The 13,626-nt window shown below is 45.5% G+C and overlaps 1 protein-coding gene across 3 annotated transcripts in view; it reads left to right on the top strand.

Annotated features, from left to right (window-relative positions):
• The window catches only part of socs7 (suppressor of cytokine signaling 7), a 65,031-nt gene that overhangs the window by 33,824 nt on the left and 17,581 nt on the right, over positions 1-13,626 (top strand). For 2 of the 3 annotated variants that reach the window (XM_078224173.1, XM_078224176.1), the window contains exons 5-7: positions 1,687-1,805; positions 2,418-2,586; positions 12,847-12,975. In XM_078224173.1, the coding sequence (XP_078080299.1) occupies positions 1,687-1,805; positions 2,418-2,586; positions 12,847-12,975 (417 nt within the window). The remainder of the gene's footprint in view (positions 1-1,686; positions 1,806-2,417; positions 2,587-12,846; positions 12,976-13,626) is intronic. The other variant, XM_078224174.1, reaches the window with a different exon arrangement.

Genomic DNA, 13,626 nt, shown 5'->3' with positions numbered 1-13,626 from the left:
CAAACCATTTATGTGAAGAAATTGCTCCTTCATCCGAGCAAATGGTTTATTAAAGTACTGGAAGTTGGGGAATAAAAGTCGTTTTAATCTGTTCCTTATTTTTGACACTCATCATTGGGTCCAACATCCACCAGTCGGAGACTCCACCAATGCAACCACACAGCTGCCAAGTCTACTTGGTTCTTTTTGTCTTTAGTTTTGGCTCTGCCTGGTTGACACTTGGTCCGTCTATGTGACAGCAGAGTAAGTAACCGTGCAGGGAGCCATGGAAGTGTTGCTGGAGACCCAAAGACCAAGAATGACCAAATTTAGGAAGAAACGGGCAGAATAACCACTTTACTCCAGTGTCCTTCAAGCGGTGACGGGGAAATTAACTCGAGGTGTTCTGAATCATGGAGGGCTTTGCTAAGGAAAAGGGAGAAACTGTTTTCATAAGAGTCGATACGCAGAGAACGTGGGATTTAAACTGTTTGATAAAAGAATGAGGGAAGATGAGAATTCTGATTTGGAATACGCTGCCTAATAGGACGGCAAAAACACATTCAAAGGTAATTTCCAAAAGGGAATTGGATGAATAATTGAAGAGGAAGGGTTTACTGGGAGTGGAACTGATTGGATAACTCTTTCAAAGAGCTGTTACAAACATGATGGGCTGAATGGTCTCCTTTCCTCTAAGACTCTGATTCTAAATGATGTGAGAAAGCGGATTCCCGGGAATTGGCCATTTTGGGGTTGGTTCCTGTTCTGATTTTGAGTTTTTGATGATCTGACAATCCGCCATCTCTCTTCTGGAAGGAATGCTTTTCAGCTTTAGTTAAAACCTGGACGTCGGAACATCATTGTGTCAATTCCTTCCTTTTTATAGTATCTCTAATGTAATGAAACATCCCAAGGTGTTTTAGAGAAGTGTTATCAGACATAAATGTAACACCTGAGATCTGTTAAGGCAGGTGACCAAAAGTTTGGTCAAACGGGTAAGTTTTAAGGATTTTCTTAAAGGAGGAGATGGGGATAGGGAGGTTGTGATGACGAGGGAGGGAATTCTGGATTTGGGGGCCCAGGCAGCTGAAGCTGCTTCGCTGATTTAAAATTGGGATGCACGAGAGGCCGAAATTGGAGGAGCGCAGAGATCTCCGAGGATTGTGAGGCTGAAGGAGGTTACAGAGATGGGAGCACCAATCCAGGTGGAGATGAGAATTTTAAAATTGAGGCATTACTGATCTTGAACACTCACGTGTTAGTGAACACACAGGGTGATGAGTGAATGGGACTTGGTGTCAGTTAGGATATAATTTGATTTATTATAGTCACATATATTAGTATACAGTGAAAAGCATTGTTTCTTGCGCACTATACAGACAAAGCATACCATTCATAGGAAAGGAGAGGGTGCAGAATGTAGTGTTACAGTCACAGCTCGGGGTGTAGAGAAAGATCAACTTAGTGCAAAGTAGGTCCATTTAAAAGTCTGATGGTAGCAGCAGGGAAGAAACTGTTCTTGAGTCTAGAACATTCCAGAATCACTTCTTTCCTGAGGTCTCTCTGTGGCAGAATAATGGGGGGGAAGTGGGGGTGTTCCAATGGGATCAGCCTTTGTGATCCCTCTCGGTTGTTCTCTCTCCTTTATTGAAGGTTTGAAAATGAGTTGTTTGTTCTGGGCACTGATTGGATCTTTCTTCTCTCCAGCAGACACGTTGCAGAGAAACTTGCCCCAAATCCGGCCGATGACGGTGCAGCCCCAGCATTGCCCGCTGAGCCGGAGGGACTCCAACAGCTTTGCAGCCAGTTTACGGGAGCTGGAAAAGGTACCGGCGTTGTGTCGCCGCTATTTTACTCTGAACTATCCGTAAAACTTTCACTGACAATATTGAAAAGAGGAGCAGAGGGGAAGAAAAAATTGTGTCTCTGCCTTGGAGGATTGATGGTGACTCAGTGGGTAACTGTTATCTCCCAGTCGGACGCTTGTGGCTTCCAGCCTCAGTCCAGAGACTTGAGGGTAATCCGGAGCGGCAGGATCAGTGCAGTGCCGAGGGAATGCTGCACTGTCGGATCAGGATGTTGAAGTCCTGGCCTGACGAGAGGATATGGCACTATTTGAAAGAGCAGGAAGCCCCGCTTTGCCCCCACTGCACCAATATCCAGAGCAATATTTATCCTTCAACTAACACCACTAAACAAAACATCATGAGCTTATTATCACGTTGCAGTTTGTGGGAGCTTGATGCGCCCAAATTGGCTGCTGCGTTTCCTGAATGAGAAAAGTGATTCCATTTGAAAAGTAGATCATTGTTTGTGAAGAGCTGAGAAGCTTTGTGTCAACACGAGTCTATCTCTTTGCTAGTTTGTGTATCTTGGAGGACAAACTGGAGGTTGCAAGTTCTTTCCCAGCCTGATGCCCACTCTGCTCTTTCCCGCAGTGCGGCTGGTACTGGGGTCCAATGAACTGGGATGACGCTGAAATGAAATTGAAGGGGAAGCCGGATGGTTCGTTCTTGGTGAGGGACAGTTCGGATCCGCGTTACATCCTCAGCCTTAGCTTCCGGTCACAAGGCATCACGCACCACACCAGGATGGAGCATTATCGAGGTGAGGCCAACAACTTGTGCGCTTCTGTCATGCTTTTAAAATAGCAAAGCATTATGGGGTGCTTCACTGGAGAATTATCACCCTCGACACCAAGGCATGATGAGAGATGGTAGCAAAATAACTGTCATGTTTGCTACATTACAACAGTAACTACACTTCCAAAAAAACATATTTATTTGGTTGGGATGTGTTGAGATTGTGGAAGGTGCTTTGTAAATATAGGATCTTTTTTAAACATGAAGTGGAAGATAAACTCATTGACTTAAGTTCTTGATCAATAAAGGGATCAAGGGTTACGGGGAGAGGGCAGGAGAATGGGGATGAGAATCATATCAGCCATGATTGAATGGCAGAGCAGACTCGATGGCCTAATTCTGCTCCTATATCTTGTGGACAGAGATCCGAGGGTTTCACTGATGTGATGTGACCAGTTTTTCATTCGGAATGTTGGTGCGGTATCTGTGCTGGGTACTGGGCGAGGTTACAATATGTAGATGATCAGTTAGCACTGACGCTTTGTTTTCCTTGTCTTTTAATCAGTGTGACGCTGTTACCGGGTTTGTTTGTAGCCACAGGAAGTGATTTGTATAGCCGTGTTTCTTTGTTTTCTCGTTGCAGAGGTCAGTAGTGGTTGCACCCGATCGCTAGTCACCCAGAGCAGGTGATGATGAGTTATCGCCACTTTGAACTGCTGCAGTCCAAGTGGGATTGTAATGTTTTGATACAATTGAGTGACTGTTTAATGGTGAAGCACATCAGAGTGGGACTGGAGTCACCGGTTGAGAGGCAGTAGATTTAAAACTGAGATGATCAGGGACTACCTCTCGCAGAGGGGGGTGAATTTGTGGAACTCGCTGCCCCAGAGCGCGGTGGAGTCTGAATCATTGAATGGTTTCAGGAAGGAGATGGATATATTTCTGATTTAAAAGAAGGATAAGGGGATTTGGGGAATAGATGGAGAGGTGGATTTGAGACCAGGGAGAGATCAGCCAATGATCTGATTGAATGGCGGAGGAGGCTCGAAGGGCTGAATTTGCCTAGTTCTGCTCCTAATTCCTATGATTCTGTATCGACTCAGACCGGGTAAAGCTGGCAGGTTTCCTTCTCTTCACAGTCTTTAGTGAACCATTTGGGTTATATCAGAAGTTTAATCACTTCTACTGATTTCAAACTGAATTTAAATTCACAAATTAGGATAGTGAGATTTGAGCTCTGGTTGTCTGGGAGATTAGTCCAGTTACACAAACACAACATTATGGTACCCAGCACATGTTACATTGCATTATTTTAAAGCGCTAACTTCCTCAGGAAACTTCCCCGATTCTCAGCGGCAACTTCAGCTGACAATTCCCAGAAACCATAAATAAAAGATTGATTGGGGGAACTTCATGGGAATTGATCCCTACAATCTATGCAGAAGACTCAAACTCTTGAGCCTGTTCCACCATTCAGTTAGGTTACAGCTGACCTGTAACTAAGCTCCATCCACCCGCCACTGTTCTGTAATCCTTTAATATCCCTCCCTAACAAAAATCTGCACAGTCGGTTTTGTAATTTTCAATTGACCTTTGACCGTGATGCTTTTTGAGGGAGGGACTTCCTGTTGTTTGGAGAAATGCTTTCTGACACTCCCCTGAATGGTCTTGTTCCAATTTTAACATTATGTCTCCCTTGTTCTGGATTTGCCCATGAGAGGAAATTATTTTTCTCTCTCTACTTTATAAACTTTAATTATCTTAAAAGATGTCAGTTAGATACCAGAATTCTGAACCTGAATGAAGGATCGGCGCAAAGTAACCAAGAAGGCAACTAAGTACCATCAGCTGATGGTTCGAAGGTGCTTCTAACATCTAAACTTGCTTGTCCCCTCTGCTGCTGTAGTTTGATTAAGTCTCACACTCGTACACTAGTTCATTATTAAAGAATAGACATTCTCCTGCAGACTGGCAGGCTCACACTTGCACAGAGGCAAGAATCCTGGCTGTCTGTGCAAGTAGTGATTGCAGAGCACTAAACTAATTGAGGGAATCAGATTGTCAGAAACTACGAGCATCGTTTGAGAGATTTCATAATCTGAGATTAGCTTCCAGACTGGAAGCAAATCCTGCCAAATATTGTTCATCTTTGGCCCAGTGCTGAAGATTACAGAGAGTGCAGCAGTTTTGTGTTACGCAATCTACGGTGCATGCTACGGCACATCTATACCCTGTATATCGGGAGGGGGTGCAGTGTTTTATTTCCAGGCTGATTTTCCATTCTCACCATTTGCTTCGATGTAACAAGAAATCCAGCTTCCTTTAAGATAACCTTTGTTGTGACTTAAAACCCTGGCTCAGAGTGTCACCACCCAGTCCAGGCTCTGTGATGATCTGCAAATGTTAGTTTGTAAAATGCAAGCTACAAAACTTGTGGTTTACATTTAATTTTTCAGAAACTCTTTTAATAAGATGTAAGCTGTCATGAGCACACTTTACGTCCTATTCCCAGAAGCTGGGCTGATGTTACATTGCGTTGATGAGAGAGCCCACGAGGGGATTACTTTTAACGAGCAGTCATCAGGCTTGTGTTTGTGCAGTTGGATGTAACCTTGTTTATTTTGACAATTAAGGATTGGAACAGTAGCACAGGACATAAATTTAAATTAGTGAATAGTAAATTTAAAACAGATATTGAGAAGAGCTGCATTACGCACAGAATAAAAGGCTGCCTGTGTGTTGTAAAAACTGTTCCATCTTCATAAATAACTGGTCCAAAAGGAGAGGCAGACAATAAATGGAGAGAGAGACAACTGTAAAACATGAACCACTTAATGATTGCCTCTGCATAACATTGGAGCTGGCTTAGCAGACTCCCCGTGGCATTGCTCCTGGATAGTGTAGGGTTTATTTCCTCAACTCTCTGGCTCTGTTGGAATCTAGCTCATTGCTCTAATATGACAAATACGCTGAAATGACTTTCTCAACATAAAAAGCCATTGCTTACCTTTTTATAACTACTGAAAGCTACAGGTCTTACTGATATAAAACTACAAGAAATAAGGACAGGAGTAAACCCTCCAGTCCCTCAAACCTACTCCAGTGTCCAATAAAATGATGGCTAATATTCCACATCGACTCCATTTCCCCAGCCACTCCCGTATCGCTTGATTCCTTCAAATCTAAATATCTCTATTGAATATACTCCAAGTCTCTGGGACAGAGAATTCCTCCGACTGAGTGAAGAAATGTTCTTCATTTTGGTCCTAAATGGCTGACCCTTTATCCTGAGGCAAAGAACAGTCCAGCACAGGAACAGACCCTTCGGCCCACCAAGTCTGTGCCGACACAGATGCCTCTCTAATCTAATATTTTCTTGCCTCTAAGTGGTCCATATCCCTCCATTCCCTGCCTATTCATGTTTCTATCCAGATGCCTCTTGACAGTTGTTATAGAATCTGCTTCCACCACCTCCTCTGGCAGCGCGTTCCAGGCATTCACCACCCTCTATGTGAAAGACTTGCCCCTTACTTCTGTTTTAAACTTCCCCATCTCACTTTCAACCTACGCCCCCGAGTAATTGACCCTTTGACCCTGGGAAAAAGATTCTGACTATCCACTCTATCCAAGCCTGTCATAATCTTGTAAACCTCTATCAGATCCTCCCTCATCCTCTGACGCTTCAACGAAAACGATGCAAGTTTGTTCAACCTTTCTCCATAGTCCATATCCTCCAAACCAGGCAACATCCTGGTAAATTTCTTCTGCACCCTTTCCAATGCATCAACATCCTTCCAGTAGTGTGGCAACCACAATTGTACACAATACTCCAAATGCGGCCTAACCAAAGTCTTATACAGCTGCAACAAGATTTTCCAATTCCTATACTCAACACCCCGATCGACGAAGGCCAGCATGCTATATGCCTTCTTCACCACCTTGTCCACCTGAGTTGCCACCTTGAGGGAACTGTGGATCTACATGCCTAAATCCCTCCCGTATGCTAATATTTCTAAGAGTTCTACCATTTACTGTATACTTTCCTTCTGCAATAGACCTTCCAAATCTTATTACCTCACATTTGTCCGGGTTAAATTCCATCTGCCATCTCCGGTCCAGGTCTCCAGTCGATTTATATCCTGCTGTATCCTCTAACAATCCTCCTCACTATCCGCCACTCCCCCAATTTTTGTATCACGGCTAATTTACTAATCAGACCACCCACATTTTCCTCCAAATCATTTGTGTGTAACCACTTGTTTGTTTTGTATATATATTACAAACAACAGTGGTCCCAGCACTGATCCTTATGGAACACCGCTTGTCACAGACCTCCAGTTAGAAAAGTACCCTTCCACTGCTGCGCTCTGCTTTCTATGCCCAAGTCTGTTTTGTATCCATCTTACCAGCTCACCTTGGATCCCATATGATTTCACCTTCTGTATTAGCCTGCCACAAGGAATCTTGTAAAAGTCTTTACTAAGTCCATGTATACGACATCCACTGCCCTGGTCAATTTTTCTTGTCACTTCCTCAAAGAACTCAGTCAAGTTTGTGAGTCACGACCTCCCCTTCACAAAACCATGCTGCCTATCGCTAATAAGCCTATTCTCTTCCAGATGTGAGTACATCCTGTCCCGAAGAATCTTCTCCAATAATTTCCCCACCACTGATGTAAGGCTCACAGGCTTGTAATTTCCGGGATTGTCTCTCCTGCCCTTCTTAAACAAAGGTACAATGTTAGCTACTCTCCAATTCTCTGGTACCTCACCCGTGGCTAAAGAGGATACAAGGATTTTGGCCAAGGCCTCAGCAATTTCTTCCCTCGCCTCTCTCGGTATTCTGGGATAGACCCTATCTGGTCCTGGGGACTTGTCCACCTTAATGTTTTTCAAAACCTCCAATACCACCTCCCTTTCTATCTCAACATGTCCTAGAATGTCAACATCCTCCTTCCTATACTCCCCATCCACCGCATTCTTCTCTTTTGTGAATACTGATGCAAAGTACTCATTAAGGACCTCACCCACCTCATCTGGCTCCACACACAAATTCCCTCCAGTATCCTTGAGGGACCCACCCTTTCCTTGGCTACCCTCTGCCTCCTTAATGATGCATAAAAAGCTTTGAGATTCTCCTTAATCCTGCCTGCCTAGGACATTTCATGGCCCCTTTTTGCCCTCCCAAGTCCTTGTTTAAGCTCTTTCCTGCTACCTTTGTATTCCTCAAGAGCCTTATCCGTTTTCAATTTCCTGATATTTATGTATGCCTGCTCCTTTTTCACTAAGCTCACAACCTCTCTCGTCATCCAGGGTCTTGCCGTCTTTATTCTTCATTTTTACAGGGACACAGTTGTCCTGAGTTATTAACAACTGATTTTTAAAAGACTCCCATATATCGGATGTGGATTTATCCTCAAACAGCCGCCCGAGCTCCTGCCTAATACTGTCGTAATTAGCCTTCCCCCAGTTTAGTACTTTCACTCTGGGGCTACTTCTATCCTTTTCTACAAGTATCTGGAAACTTATAGAATTGAACCTGAGGTTCCAGATTCTCCAATCAGGGGAAACGGCCTTCGCTTTGAGTTTTGTTCCTCAAGTTTCTGCTCAAACTACATCCAAACTCAAACATTGATCAATGGAATAGTTTTCAAATGTAATTTAAAAAGTTTTGTTAAAACAAATTCCATTGTATTGAAGGTGGTAACCTGATACTGTTATTCACACAGCGGCAAATGGGTTTATCACAAACAACAGGCATTTTAAACAGTGTCGAGTTGGTCACCTGTAAATAGTATAATTTCAGATAAATATCAAACATTAAAATGTTGCAAGTTCAAGTCCCTTGACATTCGATGGCTGAATTTCCCCCACTACCAACATCTTGGGGGGGGTTACCATTGACCAGAATCTGAACTGGATTGGCCATATATTTACTGTGGCTACCAGAACAGGTTAAAGGCTAGGTATCCTGCAGTGAGTAACTCACCTCCTGACTCCCCAGAGCCTCTCCACCTTCTACAAGGCACAAGTCAGGAGGGTAATGGAATACTTGCCTGAATGGGTGCAGCTCCAACAGGACTGGAGAAGCTCAACACCATCCAGGGCAAAATGGCCCACTTGATTGCCACCCATTCCACAAAACGTCATGCCCCCATCGCCATTTTTCCCATTGGCCCAGGTTTCCAGGGTCTGGTTTAGCAGACTCCAATCCATTCCGAACTCCGGGCTTGCCGCCGGCAACGCAATTTCTTAGCCAAGAGGCCAATAAATTTAGATGAGCAGATCAGTACGACTGCGGTCTGAGTGGGTGGTGCTGCTATTAAGAAGGGAAGTTGTATATAGTTGGTACAGATATCTGCTGCTGATGGAAGCCAGGAGGCTGGAAGCGAATGTTCTCGTGGCCTTGGAACAGATCTGAGTGACAGAATGGGAACAGTGGTCACAGCTCTTGCAGGAGTCGAGGCTGTTGATTGAAGCAGACAGTTTGATTTCACTCCCGTCCAAGCTGTACTTTCATTTCCAGTCACTGACAAACTGGGGGATCTCGTGCCAGTATCCAACTTCCCTGTTTGCTTTTTCTCTCACTTTTTAAAAATTTCCTTCCTCCTGGTGGCAGCCTGGCTGTGAGATTGGCAGACACGTTTACCAAGCTTTTCTGCTCTGTGCTAACTTGCATTAGATTCTGTTTGTCCGTCACTCCCTGCGCTTGCTGGCTTACATTGGCTTCCAGTTAAACAACACCTGAATTTTACAGGTTGCAACATCATTTTCAAATGCTTCAATGGCCTTGCCTCACCCCTATCCCGATAACCCCCCTCCCCCGCCCCCTTTACCCCCTACAACAGTTTGTTGTACAAGAACAATCTGGCTGGAGATATCTTCCCCCAAGTAACCTCCTCCAGCTCCTACAATCCCCTCTATCTCTGTAACCCCCCCTCAGCCCCTACAACCCTCTTTATCCCTGTAAATCCTTCCAATTCCTACAACCCTCCTTATCTTTGTAACCTCCTACAGCCCCTAACTACTATCCCTATCTCTGTAACCTCTTCCAACCTTCCCTGTCTCTGTGATACCCTCTTTAGCCCCAACTACCCTCCCTGTCTCTGTTACCTTCTCCAGCTGAATAACCTTTTCCGATTGTACACACCTCCCAGACTTTGGATTCTATTTTCCATCCCCTCTTTCACCACAGTTGGATGTGTCCTGCTAATTTCCCAGGCTCTAAGCTCTGAGGATTCTCTTCCTGAACCTTTCCACCTCCCTCCCCTCCTTTAAACCTTTCCTGAAAACCTAACTCTGTGACTAAGTGGATGACTGCGAACAGCTCAGTGTTAATATTTGATTAGGCTCCTGTGTTTGCAGACATTTTCCTCTGTACAGATTGTTATTGAATGCTATGCGACATTTGCATTGCCCTCTGTGCTGAACAATGTCCATCTCCAACAAGGGAGAATTGCACTGTTCCTGTTCAATGACTTTGCTGAATTCCCCACGAATAACATCCTGGGGGTTACAATGGACCAGAAACTCAACTAGAATAGCCATTTAAACACTGAGGCTACCAGAGCAGGTCAGAGGCTGGGAATTCTGTGGAGAGTAAACCCCTCCTGACTCCCCAAAGCCTGTCCACCATCTGCGAGGCACAGGTCAGGAGTGTGATGGAACACACTCCACTTGTCTGGATGGGTGCAGCTCCAACAACACTCCAGAAGCTCAACACCATCAGGATAAAGCAGACCGCTTGATTGGCACTTCAGCCACCACCTTCAATATTGCTCCCTCCGCCACAGCACCCAGTGGCAGCAGTGTCTGCCATCTACACGATGCACTCCAGCAACTCACCAAGGCTCCGTTCACAGCACCTTCCAAATTCTCGCCCAAGACTGCTACCATCGAGAGAGACAAGGGCAGCAGATGCATGGGGACAGCACCACCTGCAAGTTCTATTTTGATTCGCGCACAATCCCGACTTGGAAACATATCTCCATTCCTCCACTGTCACTGGGTCAAAATCCTGAAACCCCCTCCCTAACAGCACTGTGGATGTGCCTACACCACAAGGACTGCAGCGATTCAGGAAGGGGATTCCTCCTCCGCCAGCGACAATTAGGGATGGGCAATAAATGCTGGCCCAGTGAGCGACCCTCATCCTTGGAATGGATAAAGAGAAAGAAATGTGTGCAAGTTGTTGGTGTTTCCCAGGAGCTGCCCCCTGTGCAGGTTGAGCTTGGCTGCTGAGTTGAAGCAGTTATTCAGTGTTTGTTGTACAAGAACAATCTGGCTGGAGATATCTTCCCCCAAGTACAAGGTGGTCTTAACTCCACAAGGAGAGGAGGAGGAATCTTCATCTTCAGCCTCAACCACAAATCCATCACCAGAAAGGTTTTGTGCCAATATACTGTGCTCCAGGGAGTCAGCGAAGGTCAGTTGTATAGACTCCACCTAATGTATAAACCTCACTCAATTATAAACTTTATGCTATGGAATCTTTGAGAGCTAATACTCTGTGTAAGTTGTAAATATGAGCATCGCCACTGAGGTTTGGTTTGATGATTCTCACTCTCCTGCTCTCTCCGTCTTCGCCTGGTGTGGCCTGGCTATATTTTATTACAGGTTGGCCTGTATAAGAAGTGTTCACTTCCCTCTGTGATTCTGAACCTTCCTCCAGTGTGTCGCGGTCGAGGGGAGGTCCAGCGGGCTGCTTTGTGGGTTTCTAATTGAGCAGTTCAGGAAAAACACTGACGAGAATTGAAAAAATGAGGTCAGCGCTTCAAAAGGTGGCAACTGAGCTGAGTTGGTTCAGTTGGTGTTGCTCTGAGTGTGTCACCAGAGTCACTTCTGCAAAACTCACCCTGACCTCAACCACATTGTCTTTGAGTCACAAGGTTCTGTGCCAGAGACTTGAGTAGATAATGATTGAGGGCTATAGATAGGCCTAGAGGTAGGGATATGATCAGCGCAACTTGTGGGCCGAAGGGCCTGTTTGTGCTGTGGCTTTCTATGTTCTATGTTCTATGTAGTCTGCCTCCCCCCAGCTTGGCCTGGCTCCTTCTGTGTCCCTGCTGGGCCTTGTCTTCCCCCCCACCCCCCGGGCTGCAGGAAAGCGTTTATCCTTCTTTACTTCACAAGGACTAAATGGTTCACGAAGGTGGCTCACCGTCACTGAGCCAGCGATCCCCATATCCCATGAATGAATAAATAATAAAACTCCATCAAAATCATTCCCAATCTGTGGAACTCTTTGCCGCAGAAGGCTGTGGAGGCCAGATCATTGAGTGTCTTGAAGACAGAGATAGATAGGTTCTTGATTAATAAGGGGGTCAGGGGTTATGGGGAAAAGGCAGCAGAATGGGGATGAGAAAAATATCAGCCACGATTGAATGGTGGAGCAGACTCGATGGGCCGAGTGGCCTAATTCTGCTCCTATGTCTTGTGGTCAATTCTGAAGCTTCTCTGCTCTAAGGAGAGAAACTGCAGCCTCTTCAACCTCCGTGAAACTGAAGTCTCCTTATCCAAGAGAGGATATTATTCTCTAGGGGTTCCCTCAACTGATCCATGGGGTGAGGGCATTGTCCTATGGGAAGAGAGATTGAGTAGTCAAGACCTTTGAAAGAGTTAAGGAGAGAGGGAATCTCAATGAACACATTAAAATTAGGAGTTTGATAGGCCAGATGCTGCAGATGTTTCCTTGACTGCAGAGCCTGGAGTTCAGTATCACAAACTCACAATAAGGTTTGGCTATCTCTGACTCGGTTGTGAATTTTCTTCACTGCGGGAGGATAATGTTTCATGTCGATTGTGTGTGCTGTGCCACTGTGGGGAAAGTGAATGTTTACAGTGGTGGATGGGGTGCCAATCAATGGGACAGATTTGTCCAGGATGGTGTTGAGCTTCTTGAGTGTTGTTGGAGCTGCACCCATCCAGGCCAGTGGGGGGGTATTCCCTCACACTCCTGACTTGTGGCCTGTCGATAATGGACAGGATTTGGGGAGTCAGGAGGTGAGTTGGTCTCCACAACGTTCCCATCCTCTGACCTTGTCGCCACTGATATTGGCGGAGTCTGGACGATGACGTGGTCGTGTGGATGCGGTTTACGGTTGGGAGATTTATGAAGACGAAGGGAACAGTTTCAGTACGTGGTCCCTATCCTCTGAAGGATAATATTTATCTTTTGCATTCCCTCACTGTCTTGTTGAACTGCGGGTGGAGCTGGTTCAGCCCAGAGCAGCTGATCCATTGGTTACTCTCCCCCTGACCCACTGCGTTTTCTCTTTTTCTAACAGGTACTTTCAGCCTCTGGTGTCAGCCGAAGTTTGAAGACCGCTGCCAGTCTGTCGTCGAGTTCATCGAAAGGGCCATCATGCATTCCAAAAACGGGAAGTTTCTGTACTTTCTACGCTCACGGGTTCCTGGTAAGTCGGAGTCTCCCTGCTTTTCCCCTTTGAATTTGATTTAAACTCCTGCTTTGTCTGGTCCCACACTCCCAGGCGAGGCCCGCGGGTCTGTCTGAGACTAAAGCCGGAATTCCTGGGATCCGACCGTTCCTCATCTCCCTCTGTCTTTCCCAAATTCTGTTGATTCTTCATCTTCTGTTTGTGGATCTTGCTGTGTGGAAAATGGCTGTGTCACGTATCGCTTACTCTGTAGTTTAACCTTTAATCTGTGATATTACGAGCATGAATCTGGAAGGAAGGGGAGAGACTGCGTTTTGGACTGAGGAAGTGAATGAAGGAGTGGAAATGGGTTCCTGTTTGACCTGTTATTTAAACCAGAGCAAACGCTCCATCAAACTAACCTGCTTTAACTTTTAAGTGCTGTACCTCTGTCGACCCCAGTGTTGTGTGATTTTGATTGGCTGGGAGACTTGCTTTCTCTGTGTCCCCCCGAATCTGCTGGCATTTCTCGGGAGCTGAATTGTATCAAACTGGAGCTGAATAGATTACCTTCGAGCCGGGTGCAGCAGGGAAGCCACACCTTCAGGAAGTTGCTCGTACCTCATCTGTGTGGTTTAATCGAGCAGATAGCTGACCCTGTGGTCTGCTACAGTCATGAGGAAGGAATGG

This window comes from Mustelus asterias, chromosome 11 (genome assembly GCF_964213995.1).
Source record: "Mustelus asterias chromosome 11, sMusAst1.hap1.1, whole genome shotgun sequence".
Taxonomy (NCBI): domain Eukaryota; kingdom Metazoa; phylum Chordata; class Chondrichthyes; order Carcharhiniformes; family Triakidae; genus Mustelus; species Mustelus asterias.
This window is presented reverse-complemented; position numbering and strand designations above follow the sequence as displayed.